The 12,337-nt window shown below is 40.1% G+C and overlaps 1 protein-coding gene across 1 annotated transcript in view; it reads left to right on the forward strand.

The window, feature by feature from the left end:
• Trpgamma (Transient receptor potential cation channel gamma) overlaps positions 1-12,337 on the forward strand; it is a 173,561-nt gene that overhangs the window by 140,076 nt on the left and 21,148 nt on the right. Inside the window, exon 10 of the mRNA XM_090380001.1 lies at positions 5,341-5,595. Within this exon, the coding sequence (XP_090236127.1) occupies positions 5,341-5,595 (255 nt within the window). The remainder of the gene's footprint in view (positions 1-5,340; positions 5,596-12,337) is intronic.

A 12,337-nucleotide genomic window follows, 5' to 3' on the forward strand; every position in this document is an offset into this window, starting at 1 on the left:
GATAAAATTATTAACATTATCGCGCGATTCGATTTTGCTTTTGAGGGCATAATTTTTCCTTCTTTCTTTATATAATAAATGTATGAGAGAAGACTTGAAGAGAACAAAATCAAAAGTCAATTTGGCATGGCGCTGGGAGTCCTAATAGTCCTCTTTCATCTTCCCTCCCTTAGTACATTATAAAACCACAACTCCACCCTGACGTTACATCTCGTTTAATGACCTCCCAAGAGGAAAATAATCTGTAAACTTCCTCGTGCCAATAACCTACCCCGGTGTCGAGTATAAAGTTAATTATACTTCACCAGAACTGTCGCGCCTTCCGACGATCGGCGTTTTCTCGGCAGCTTCAGCAATCCAGTAATAAAGCAACATCCGTGATATGCTCCGAGTAATTTATGCTCCCTCTGCTGGAGAAACGAACTCTACAGACAGAGTACACAAATAGTTCGTTCCTTCTGAGCCACGTGCACGATCTTCTTCTCTGCTCCCTCCTCCCCATTTCCTCCAGAGCTGAAGGATAAAATGACCAAATGGTACACAGCGCTGCAGCGGGCCATCAAGCTCTGGATTGCTTTAATAGTCTATCACGCTTTTATGGCTAGTACTTTAGAGGCAGGTCTAGCTGCTCTATGAGTTACTTTACTGTTTCAGGGGCTTCATGTAAATGAACGTCTCCCTTGTTTCGGTATACAAACAAACGGGGTTCGAATCAGAAACATCCCCTGGAGTCTTCTCCAATATCGACCAGTTTCCTGCATTTTGTTCAGTGAAAATTATACAAGTTGGACTGAAATTTCTTTTTCCACCAAGTGCACCGCTCTCTTTTTCTCCTTGAATGGATAGAGCGAGAGTATTATTCTTGGCAGCATTACTTAGAAATCTGTTGGACTGTTTGACGTAGGAATTTCAGAAATGGATAACTAACATATACAATTTTGTTTCGACAATTAAAAGGCGCCACCAGGTGGCGATATTTTAGGTAACCATAACAACAAATATTATTGAATCGAAAGTATTTTAGTATCTTGTATGGGTTGAGAATTGAGAAGACAGAAGATACTTATTGCCACTGGATTTTAATTTCTACATAGAATTTTTAGGAAATACATAAGGAGGAAAGTTGTTTCTTATAAAAAGTAGTAGCAGATATAAATGAAGAAAAACAAAACTTAATTCAATATCAATATTAAAAAGTCAGAAAAATACAAGGAAGCAAACCCCTCGCTGGTATCACAGTGGATATAATCACCGCCCTTACCACACCGGGTGGAAAAGACCAGACCTGTTTCGAATCCCATCAATCACGCAAAGAATTTTTATGGGTATTGTAATGGCCAGTATTTATTTAGAATCAGTAATGGCCGCTGAGTTAGTATTAGTAATGGAAGCCTAAAGCTTATGCTGCACCAGCCAAAAATAATAATAAAATAAAATAAAATAAATAAATAATAATAAGAGAAAAGGAAATAGACAACCAATGCGTTTCCCTCCTCCCGTCGGTAACTATCCAGCTGACCTTTGAATTTCCCCAAACTCTCAGCCTCAATCACCCATGTAGGTAACTTATTCTAGTAATTTATAACTCGCTGGCTAAAAAAAAAAAAAAAAAAAATCCTGCAATCCAGTCTAAACATCTCCCCCCGTAACTTGAATTTATGGCTACTAGGTCTAGAATCATTTATAAAGTCTTTTTGTAGCCATGCTACCTGCAAGGCTTTCCACAGTGTCAGTATAGATGATGGTTTCGTGTCCATCACTTGCCATTCCAAAACATCCCATAGACGTTCAATTGGAGTGAGGTTAGGCGAATTTGGAGGACAATCAAGATGAACGATATCTTCAGTGTATTCCTCGAACCACTCGTATGCACAGTGAAGACCCGATGACACAGCGCATTATCGTCTTGAAAGAATCCTTTCTGTCTTGGAAAAATACAATATAGCAAGATGCACAAGAGCTGCCTGTACAGCTCAGCAGTGAAACGTTAGTAGAACCAGGGCCCCTAGTTCTGGCCAGCAAAGCGTGCCCCATATTAAGCAACTACCGCCACCTGCCTGGTTAATGGGAACCATGAACGATGGGTCCGTGGACTCGTGTTGCTTGCACCACATATGAAGGAGTCTAGTAGGCGCGTTGCACCAGATTTCTGAACTCATCAGACCAGCACACTCGTTTACAGTCCTCCAGTATCCAACTAGCGTGATGTTGACACCTCACTATTTGCTGTCGACAATGGTCAGCGGTGAGGAGAGGATGTCTCTTGGGTCTTCTGTTGTGGAACCCCATAATAACTCAATTCTGAGTGTGCGGCGCTCGGAATTTCGGTTATTGTTCTTGTATTTCCCATATTGTATGTCGATGTCAACTGTCGCACAGTAACCTAGATTTCAGCCCGTACAACACGCTGCATCCACCTTTGCCTAATCCTTTACAGTTCTGTCGGTGGGAGGTGGCTTGACCCGTCCAACACCATTCTTTTTACTCCTTAATCACAGTGGGCCGTGAACAACCGACAAGACGTACCGTTTCCGATATGAAAGCATCCAACGCACGAGTTCCCACAAGCATGCCCCTTTGAAACTCCGTGATGTCTTTATTACGTCTCATAACTGTTACTTCATCACTTAGACTTGCACGACCATTTACAAAGTACCACTGCTCTAGCGTATGAAGCTGTTTGGCTTCTTATACTGAGGGCTAAGCGACATAGTCCATTTTGGATGGGGTGATCATAATTCAGTGATCACTGAGTGTATGTTAAAATATCATCAAGGATCTTTTAACATACATGGAAGTTCTGTTTGTTTACGCTGTTTAAATGAACCAGATTGAGAAAATATTTGAGACCAATTAAAAGTAAACTTCAGGAAACTTTCCCTCTTTTTACTTGAAACAATTTTGCATTTTCTCCTTTCATGTTCCAGTGCGTTGATTGCTCTCTTTATTTCCCTCTAGTATAATTCCATTGACTTCTCAATTCTGCTGCGTAAAATGGTCTTCCTTTAATATTTTCTACCATCCGTTCCCAAGGCAACTCCATAAAGTTGACTTCACGACACTGATGGATAAAAGCAATGCAGGATAACCTAATGAAAAAGTTAAACTATAAAGGGGAAAATTGTTTTTTATTCGCGAATAAACTTTTAGATAAAAGTCCTTATAGTAAGGAAGTTTTTTCTTTTAAGAAATACAGATGATCGATCCGTTTTGCAATGGGAAATTTCAGCTTCATTTTAAGATGAGATTCAGAATATACAGGGTGTATTTGAATACAGGTGTATTCAACAGAGTACGACAAAGCATGGAACGCAGGCTCAGAGGATGCATCGAAGCAGGAGGAGACCATTTTGAACAATTATTGTAACGAAATATTTGACATCGATTTAAATACACCCCGTAGAAGTTAAAACGGCGAAAAAAGTCTTATGACAAATTGAACAGCTATAAATAAGCGAGATAAAAGCCATATTTCAAATGTCCTCCTGATTTTAAAAATTTGTTATGATTATTAAGGTTAATTAATAATCATAACGTTCTGCGCTGGAACTGATTGTGCACTCTTTGAAACGACGTCTCAACATTCGAAAGTGTTTTGTGTACTCGCGTATCATAAAACAAAGCCTGTTATTACTGTTCAAAGAGAATTTCTTAAGAAGCATCAAAGAATCACCAAGTTCGTGAGTAGTATCAGAAGTGGATATCAGATATGGGCTACCACAGTCCTGCAGTTGTCCACAAGCTACTGATTACCACGACTAAGCCAGACGCTGTCTAGCTTAGTGTATGGCCAACCGTTCTTTGACAGTAGACCAATGGAAAGCTGTACTTTAGAGCGACAAGTCACGGTACATGGTCTACGAGTCTGACGGTCGTGACTGTGTTTGGCGGTTTCCGGGAGAAAGCTACTTATTGAACTGTATCGTCCCGACAAAGAAGTTTGACAGAGGAACTGTGATGGTCTGCTGCTGTTTTTCAAGGTTTGGCCTGCGACCATTGGTTGTTTTGGACAAAACTATTGATGCTAAGGCTATCTAGACATCTTGGACAATGAGTTACCTGTGTTTTGGTTGCACGTCGGTGATGGCCCATACCTCTATCAGCTCCATGATAGAGGTATGAGCTCCATGTCATACTGCTCGCGTTGTTCGCGAATGTTGTTTTCGTCAAATTCTGAGCCTTTCATTAACATGATGCACCAGGAACTTCGACTCGTCAGACCAAGCAACTGTTTTCCAATCCTCGATAGTCCAGTGCTGGTGCTGCTGTGCCCACAGGAGGCGTGCTCTCTTGTTCTTCATTGATAACAACGGTACGCGGTGTGGCCGTTGGCTGTTGTAGCTCATTCGCGACAAAGTGCGACTAGTGGTCCGTTGCGATATTTTGTTCTGCGCACCAAGGTTGTATTCTGACGTTTTAATGTGCGACATTGTGGCCCGTCTGTTTGCTTGCACAATTCTAACCATCCTCCTCCGACCTCTCTCATCAACAAGCGTTTTTCTTCCACAAGAGTGCCGTCGAGAGGATGTTTTCTGTTCGTTGCACCATTCTCGATACACCCTTGAAACTGTGGTGCGTGAAGAGTTCAGGAGAACTACCGTTTCAGAGATGCTTTGTCAGGTTTTGCACCTACTACCATACCACGTTCGATGTCCGTTAGATCACTCCTTTTCCCCATTCTTGCTACGGTTTGTACGCCTAACTGATACTAGAAAGGTTGTTCTGCTGCATATCCCCAACTTGGTCATGTGACTTGAACGTTGTGGGACAAACCATTTGTGTGTACAGCAGTGGTGTACCTAATAAAGTGGCAGACAGTGTACGTAGATATCCGGATGTTAATGGTAGGACAGTGTATGTACGATGCAAGTCGTTGATGCGCCTAAAATTCTACAAGAACAATAGTTCTTGCAATATGGCCCATATGAACAGCAATATGTCGTATGGACCACCAGTTTCCTACAACAATAATATCCATTCACTCAAATTTTAGTCAGGGTTTGCAAGAAGTCTCTGAGCATAATCTAAAGGCTTCTCCTAGCAAAACACAGTGTTTTCAACTTTTACTTTTCTTGCACGCGCAATGTCTGAAACGTCGAATAAATATTAACTTAGGCCTACCACACAGATAAGGTGATCAATTGGGACTGTTAGAAGCCTCGCTGCTGTTCAGGGGAATTTCAGTCTTACGGCTGACATTGATTTCAATGCCAATTATCAAAAATAAAATAGATAAAAGAATATAAAAACATCTGTTTAAATTGAATAAATAGATCGACTTTACTAACTAAAAAGACAAGAATAATTTCATACTTTTAATAACTATATATTTTTTTTTAGTTCCCTGAAGTTGGTATACATTTTCTCCGTAAATCCGCACTTAGGACCTCTACAGATCTCTCTAGGCAGAATGGTTATCGATATTGTGAAATTTTTTTTCGTCTACACGCTTGTACTGTTTGCCTTTGCTTGCGGTATGAACCAACTCCTTTGGTACTACGCCGACATGGAAAAGCAGATCTGCTTTGGTCCTCGTGATAATCAAGAAGCTAAGTCCGACCATGGAGCCTGCTTGACGTGGAGGAGGTTTTCAAAGTATGCAATAGTTTATTCACTTCTTTCTGTAGTAGTTTTATTTGTTCTGAATAATATAATATTTGAGAAAAATTTTAACATTAATCTTTTTAATAGACCTTGGTATTCATTCCAATTCTAAAATAATAACCGGGAATGTAGCTTAAAATAAGAACTCCATGTTCAGTGTTCGGAAGACAATTCCTGAAAACTCGGATCCTTAATCCTGCGAAAGAAGCAAATCGACCATAGAATATTGCGTTTTGTATCTTCACTATGAGACAATTGGCTCAATGATCAATTTGCCTCTATTCTGCAATCTTGCAAAACAATTAGTTGAGAAACTGGTGCAGTTAAAACAATTTTTAGTTCCTAATTTAGTCCTTGGAGGGTAGTATTATAGAGATAATAACTAGTTAAATTCACATACTATTATCCTCCTTCTTGCCTGGTTGTGCAAGTCCACGCTGATCACACAAGATATCAAATGAAACCGAAACAATAAAAAAGGTGTCATGTACTGGAGAAGCCGGTTTCAAATTACATTATGGTCATAAAGAAGAAGTCAGATAAGAGTGTGGCGACTGATATCATGATGTCATCTAAAGATCACGTTTTATGCGCTGTAAATGGCTTCAATGGTGGCTGATTTGTCGTCAGAAGAACTTAAATGGCCTTAGGAGCTGTTGATAGATATGCATTGTAGAGAAATTACTATATGAGAAGCTGGAGGGTGATAAATCTGTCAGGGAATTTTCTTCCAATTTAGAGATATGAAGCTTTTCATAGCTCTAAATTGAAAGTTGTTGGTGTCATAGATCACTGGTTTCCTGGATAAATTTTCCTCCATCATTTAGGCCTTAACACGGATAACTTTCTTTCCTTTGCCCTTAAAAATGGATAAACAAGCGATTGAGAACTTTACCTTAAAATCAATACCATGGACTCTTCGTGATAACACGTGCAGATGAAAGTTAACGCCTGTCTATGATATTACTGATTCATATGACCAACTGGAACACATCTTAAATCGATGTTTCCGCAACCATTATCCTCCAAACCGTGCCAAAAAACTATCTAGAACCATCGACAGCTTCTTCCAAGAAAACAGACCTCCTACGCTGCATCATCCCTCCATATTGTGATAGCTGGAATTAGCAATAAAATTTTGCCAAATCGTCTTTAGAATTAAAAAAAAAAAGTTATTTACCACTCCTACCTTCCTAACTAAATCTACGGCGTATAAATGTGATAAGGTTTTACCCCTCTCGAATTGTTCCATTATAAACTGAAATAAAACCTTGCAGTTACTGCACAGAGAAGATTAAGAAAGTGTGAATTGAGAAACCACTTCTGGGAAGAAGACTGTAGAATACCTTTCCATCAACCAAAAATCCTGGGAGGATATAAAGACGAAGACTAAAGAATACAAAGAAGACTTCTTCGTCAGAACATTCAATAGCCAAGCTCTGAACCAGAATACAATGAACCACCAGGAATCCTGAATGATTTGATATCTTGAAACAGATCCACACAAGGAAATGCCATATCAACAACCCTCAAATTGAAGAACGTCCCTCCCAACAGTGACAACAACAAATACACTGGTCGATTATTCAGTTAACAAATACTCTCAACAACAAATACCCTCCTCGATTATTCAGCCCCTAGCTTCTCTTACATTAGTACCTCTACACGAAGCTTAAGAACATGGACATGAAAGACGTTTTAAGGTCCACTAGTCCTTACCCCGTGTTCCACGAACGAATAGTAAACTGATTCTACTTTTAAAAAAATATATAGTTTTATTTATTATTGTAACAAACATATTTCCGTTTTTCAATGTGTTCAAATCTGTGGTAATAATAATAATCCATAATAATAAATTACGAATTATATTATTTTAATAAAATCAAAAATATGTAAAACGTTGTGGTCTGCGTTAAGTTTATTCAATTGAAAGATGGTATATAGTAGCAGACAAGTTAAGAATTTTTTGATATTCCCTCTGCCGAAAATCGACAGAAATGTGCAATGTCTTTCCAAATACCTTCCAAAATAGTCCTGATGAAAAATCAGCCACCGATGAGATCATTCACAATGTGTGCTGCAAATGCCATTACTCTTTACGTCTAACTGCGTGTTCCAGACTCACAATTAATCTCAAACCTGCTTTCCTAGTACATTCATTCCATCGTATATGTGTCTAGAGAAAGAATTGTAGTATAATCCTGAAACATCTTCCCTTAGAAATTAAGTATCGAATGTATTCTGTTTTATCAACGAGTTATTGGTAGATTAAATTAGCCCATTTTAGTATAATCTGAATTCTACACCAGAAGGCATTAATTTAAAATGCGAACAGAGGGAGAGAGAGAGAGAGAGAGAGAGAGAGAGAGAGAGAGAGTGGAGATTATTGGATGCCGATCGGATGGCTGAGAAATTCAATGCGTGCTGGAAAGGTCATCTGTCATCTGAAATTGCTGGATTCTTCTTGTAAAGGAATTTTGCATTCAAAGGTCAAGGCCCTGGTCATTTCATTTTACATTTCGAATATCTTGAATTTAACCCTCTTAACTAATAAATCCTATGCCGAATGATACCGCATTTGTTGTGAAGTTTATTTAATCTTCTGATGCTCATCCATAACGAATCCCAATAAGCAACTAATACCAATAAATCTCTTTGCCCTTCTAAAGTGATTAGGGAAATTCTTTAAAGGGAATTCTATTTAAAATGGCTGTTTCTTTCTTGATATTCTCTTCAGAGTTGAACAGCCAGTTTATAGAGTTCAATCAAGATAAAATTGTTCCTTTTCTGATTAAAGTTGATGTATAGTCACTAGCATTGCTAATTTATTTTAATCTCAGGATATAAACGACTATTAAAATGCTTGTTCTGCTTAAAACGTAAATTAGTTGTTTAAATAATTGGAAATACCAATTTCAGTGTAAATAAAATTAAATTATCATACATTGGTGTGCAAAACTTTAGGACCAGTCAGGTTTTCACCTATAGCTTCTCATAGGAGTGGCCTGGATATGGGAAAAGCATACCAAAGGAACCTCGTGAGGTACAGAAATGATGAAGGAAACACCACCGACACAACAATGCAAACAAAACGGTACAGAGGGACTTTATTAAAAAATGGCAACATAGCACTGGCTGCCATGATACAGATGCATCACTGCCAAAGATGGAACAAAGGGGAGAGGTGGTTTTCAGTAGGAGATATGGCCACCCCTAATGTCGATGCAGGCTTTGCACTGCCTCTCATACTTAGAACAATGTTGTTGATAAGTTCTTGCGGTAACATCGCCCATTCCTCTGTCAGCGCCATCTTCAGCTGAGGAACATTTTCTGGGGTGTGGACGTGCCACTAGGCGTCTCCCCAGAGCGTCCGATATGTGTTCGATGGGATTTAGATCGACGGAAACGGGTAGGCCAATCCATCGAACAATGTCCTCACTTTCCAAAAGCATATCAACAGCTGCAGTGCGATGGGGGTGTGGTGTTATCATCCATAAACACGAAGTCGGAGCCAATGGCACCTCGGAACAGACGCGCATTGGGAAGGATTACCTCAGTACAGTAGCGTGCACCGGTTACAGTATCTGGAGTTGTGTACGTCCATCCAAGATAACGCCTCCCCAGACGAGAACACCTCGATCGCCATATCGATCCCTTTCAGTGATGTTTGCTGGGTCATACCGTGTGCCAACCTCTCGCCAGATTAGCTGACGTCCAGAATCGCTGCTGAGACTGAATCTACTCTCATCAGTAAAGAGTGCCTTAAGTAAAGATTTTGTGGTTGCAATCTTTAGAAATAGTGTTGGTTCTTAAGTTTTGCACACCAGTGTAAATAAAACACCCATTCTTAAGGCGCGTTAGCATATATACGAAGGGGGTTCAAAAAAGATTTGTATTCCCAGAAGTAGTTGTGATATAACGTTAATATAAACACCATGCATTACACTTTTTCAAAATATTCACCAGACAATGTTACACATTCCTGCCACCTTTCATTACATTTCTGCAGGCCAGTTTTGTAGCAGTCCTCTGAGTATCCTTTAAACCACGAATCGACAGCAGAAATCACCTCATCATCAGCGGGAAAAGTGTTTTCTACGAAGAAAGGACTTCAGGGAAAGAAAGAGTAAGATTGAGGGTGCAAGGTTGTGGGAATAAGTAGGAGCGACAATATTTCAAACCCGCATTCGTGGAACACCTCACTGCAGCATGTGAGGAATGAAGAGGGACATTATCGTGGAGAAGAGGCACACCTTTTGATAGCTTTCCTTGTCTTTTTTATTTTAAATGAGAAAGTAGCTTTATGAGAAGATTGGAATAATACTTCACCATCACAGTACAGACCTTTTCAAGGCAATCTGTTAGTATTACACCACGTTGATCACAAAAAATTGACAGCATTACCTTTCCAGTACTTGGTTGCACCTTTGCCTTTTTAGGGGGGGTGGTGATTCTGCATGCTTCCATTGTTTGACATTTATTTAGTTTTGGGATCATAATGATGGATCCAAGTTTCATCCCTAGTGGCTAGTCGTGAAAAAACTTCTCTTGGTTTTCCTGGCACATCGACAACATTTCACGTGCACATTGCCATTTCCTACTGGAAAAAGGAACTAGAGGACTGGGAACCGATCCAGCAGACACTTTATACAATTGTACATATCATCTGTTAACAGTTGCAATATATGCAACTGCTAATGGATGATATCCTCCACAGACCATACACTAATTTGGCGCTCTGCAGCTAGTTCTTTGACGCTAATACGGCGACCTTCCAGGATTAATGCCTCAAATTTTGCAACACTCTCTTCTGTTATAGCAGTTTCTGGAATCCTGGGATTTCTTCCACATTTGAATTGTTTACACCAATATGCAATAACACTGTAACCTGGGCAGCCTTCTCCATAAACAGCGACTATTTCTTCATGGATTGTTTTAGGTGTTGTCCCTTGCAGAAAGAGAAACTATCACTGATCTATATTCCACTTTATCCATTAATTCTCACTATTTTAATTTATGATTATCAGATTTCACCGGAAGTTCCTGTGCTCACATAATATATGAACATATCTGCAAAAGTACTGTAGATTTTTATTGGTAATAAATTTTTGGACTTTTATTATTTTTGCCATGACGTCATCTCATGATTTGATTCTATTGTTCGTATGACATCTGCTCGAGATTGACCAGACTCAAGCATTCCAGTGGCTCCAACTTAAACATTCAGGTTGGTTCCTTATAGAAATTCTTAGCATTGGGAACTTTTGAAGTGATTGGTTAATTCAAGAAAAATAATAAGCTCAGTGCTACGTCAGTGACAACGTTATCGAGGAGTCGGGTCATGATATTTGCATGTGGTATATGAACATTGCAAAATCAGTGCAAAATGAATAAAAAAACTTAATTTTGGTTAATTTATTTCCTGAATGAGTTCGTTGGAGTGTAATATACCTTTTTAGCATAATTTCACAAAATGAATTCGCATCAGATGAAATCAGGACTCCTGTCTAGTAACTATAAGTCCACGTAGCTCGATATGTCCTGTGGTAATTGGACAACAAAACAATTATGAATTCCACTGAAAAGCGCTGGAGCATAAAATTGATGTTTCATGTTTTCTTATTGCTTAATATTTAGGAGAGCAAAGTTTGAATCAATTTCAAGTATTGGAAATGCTCAGTTTGTTCCTGTGTTTTGGCGAATTGTGACCTCACACTTCACAAGGCCTTGAGACTAGATTGTGACCTCCATCCCTTGCCAAGCCTTGTCAATAAATCCCTTGCCTTGTATTGAACAAATCAGGAATGAAAATGAATTGGAAGACAAGATGATGAACGCAACTGATAGTGGAACCAGGCCCAGTTCCTAGTGCCAGGAATGATAACCAAATGATTGCAGGTTCTGCAGTTATCTGGGCTAAGAGACCAGTCACTCAATACGAGCAACATAACCCCAACACTACATTGAGTGGACGGAAAAGTCACACGGCGAGGCATTGAGTCCACTAGTTCACGAAAGCGTTCCACAGATATTTCCATCCATGCTTGCTGCACTGCTGTCCATAATTCCATCACACTCCTGGGTGGAGAATCCAAAGCTAGAACGGACCTTTCCACAGCATTCCAAAAATGCTCCATAGGGTTCATGTCCGGTGAAAGGAGAAGCTATTCCATGGTGGTAAAATCTGCAGAATGCTCTTCGAGCTATGTTCTAGTCACCGCGGCTCTGTGGGGAAGCGCATTGTCCTGCTGGAAGAGTGCATTGCCCAGTTGGTGCACGATGACCATGAAGAGTTGCAGATGGTCTGCAAGGATGGACACAACCTGAACCGTTCAGAGATGCGTCTAGACGTACCAGAGGTCTCAACGTATGCCAGTTGAACACTCCCTAGACCAGTACCGACCCGTCCACCTGTCTGAACAGTTCCTTGTTGACATGACGAGTGCATAGCTTCGTGTGGTTTCCGCCAGATATGCACCCTCTCGTCCGCTCGAAATAACTGGAAACGGGACTCATCGGACGAGGAGACCGTCTCCAATTATTCAAGGTCCAATGGGGAGGTTCTTTCAACCAGTTGGGGCGTAGAATCCCTTGTCGTGGTGTTAGCAGTGGGTTGGCGGCTCCCATAACCTATTGCGGCTAATGGTGGAGACGTTTCTGGCACATCCCTTGTTGAAGTCGGCAGTGATTTGTGCCACTGTTGCTCTCTGGTTGGCTGAAACAATGCGAGACA

Source organism: Mastigoproctus giganteus, chromosome 8 (genome assembly GCF_048544385.1).
Source record: "Mastigoproctus giganteus isolate SK-2022 chromosome 8, ASM4854438v1, whole genome shotgun sequence".
Classification (NCBI taxonomy): domain Eukaryota; kingdom Metazoa; phylum Arthropoda; class Arachnida; order Uropygi; family Thelyphonidae; genus Mastigoproctus; species Mastigoproctus giganteus.